The 1331-nt window shown below is 42.4% G+C and overlaps 1 protein-coding gene across 1 annotated transcript; it reads left to right on the forward strand.

The window, feature by feature from the left end:
• The first annotated feature begins 609 nt into the window (after positions 1-609).
• Positions 610-942, forward strand: LOC130813367 (uncharacterized). The gene has a single exon (XM_057679199.1). It carries the CDS (start codon positions 610-612, stop codon positions 940-942), a length of 333 nt encoding a protein of 110 aa, XP_057535182.1.
• The last annotated feature ends 389 nt before the right edge of the window (positions 943-1331 follow it).

The following is a 1331-nucleotide window of genomic DNA, read 5'->3' on the forward strand; positions in this document are numbered from 1 at the left end:
GGCTATCTCTAAATACTCATTAAGTTTCATACTAGTGGCTGAGAGAGAAAGTAAGAAATTCCCTATATACTATATCAGTCACACATACTGGGGATCTGAAGCCAACAATAGTGAAATCGAGAAAGTCATTTATGTTGTGGTCACGGCTAGCCGAAAAACTGAAGCCACATTTTCAGTCTCACCTGATTCGAGTAAGAACAAGCCAACCTATAAAAAAGGTATTGGAAGGAAAGAATCAATCCTCCAGGGTGGCTGATTGGTCAGACCAGTTGACAGATTTCGGTATTGAAATTGAACCACGCACTGCCATCAAAGCTCAAGCACTGGCAGATTTTGTCGTTGAAAATACAGGAACCACTCTAAATGATCCCAATCAAGAGTGGAAACCTTATATCGATGGCTCATCCACTAGATCCTTTAGTAGGGCAGACATCATCATCATTTCGTCAGTTGGAGTAAAGATGGAACATGTCGTACGCTTTGAGTTTGTGGCTTTAAATAATGAGGCGGAATATGAAGCTCTGTTTTTGGGCATCAAGATTTGTTGCAACTCCGGGGCTCGAATACTCTCAGCATTCTCGGACTCACAGTTGATAGGTTGTTAGGTCAATGGCGAGTTTGAAGCACAAAGATGACAGCATGGGGATGTACTTGCAAAAGGTGAAAACCATGGTTAAACAACTAGAGCAATTCAGCATTTCTCATATTCCTAGATCCGAAAATGCTCAGGCCGACTCACTGGCCAAATTGGCTAATTCAGCTGATGGGCCTAAAGCTCGTAACATCACATGGGAAATCTTACCTAGCCCAAGCATAAATCAATCAGTCACCATGATAGATAGATCAGACACTTGGAGGGATCCCTTCATCAAGTATTTCCAACAAGGAACATTGCCCGATGATCCATCTCTCGCTCCCTTGTTTCTTAAAAAAGTCAAGTGATTCGAGTTCCATGAAGGCATTCTCTACAAATAGTCATTCACTCAACCTCTACTAAAGTGCGTGACTCTTGAGGAGGGTAATTATATTCTCCGAGAAATCCATGAAGAAGGATGTGGCATTTACCAAGGTGCTAGAATTATCATCAACACGGCCATAAAGAGTGGATATTATTGGCCAACCTGAAAGAAGATGCTGAATCCTTGGTCCAATCCTACCAAAAGTGCCAGTTTTTCGCCGAAATTCCGAGAAAGCCTTCAAACTACCTTTCCACGATCCAGGATGTGCTCCCTTTTGAAAAATGAGGGCTCGACCTACTGGGATCCTTTCTTCCTGCAAAGGGCCAAAGAAAATTCATAATGGTGGCCGTAGATTATTTCTCCAAATACCTG

This window comes from Amaranthus tricolor, chromosome 5 (genome assembly GCF_026212465.1).
Source record: "Amaranthus tricolor cultivar Red isolate AtriRed21 chromosome 5, ASM2621246v1, whole genome shotgun sequence".
Taxonomy (NCBI): Eukaryota; Viridiplantae; Streptophyta; class Magnoliopsida; order Caryophyllales; family Amaranthaceae; genus Amaranthus; species Amaranthus tricolor.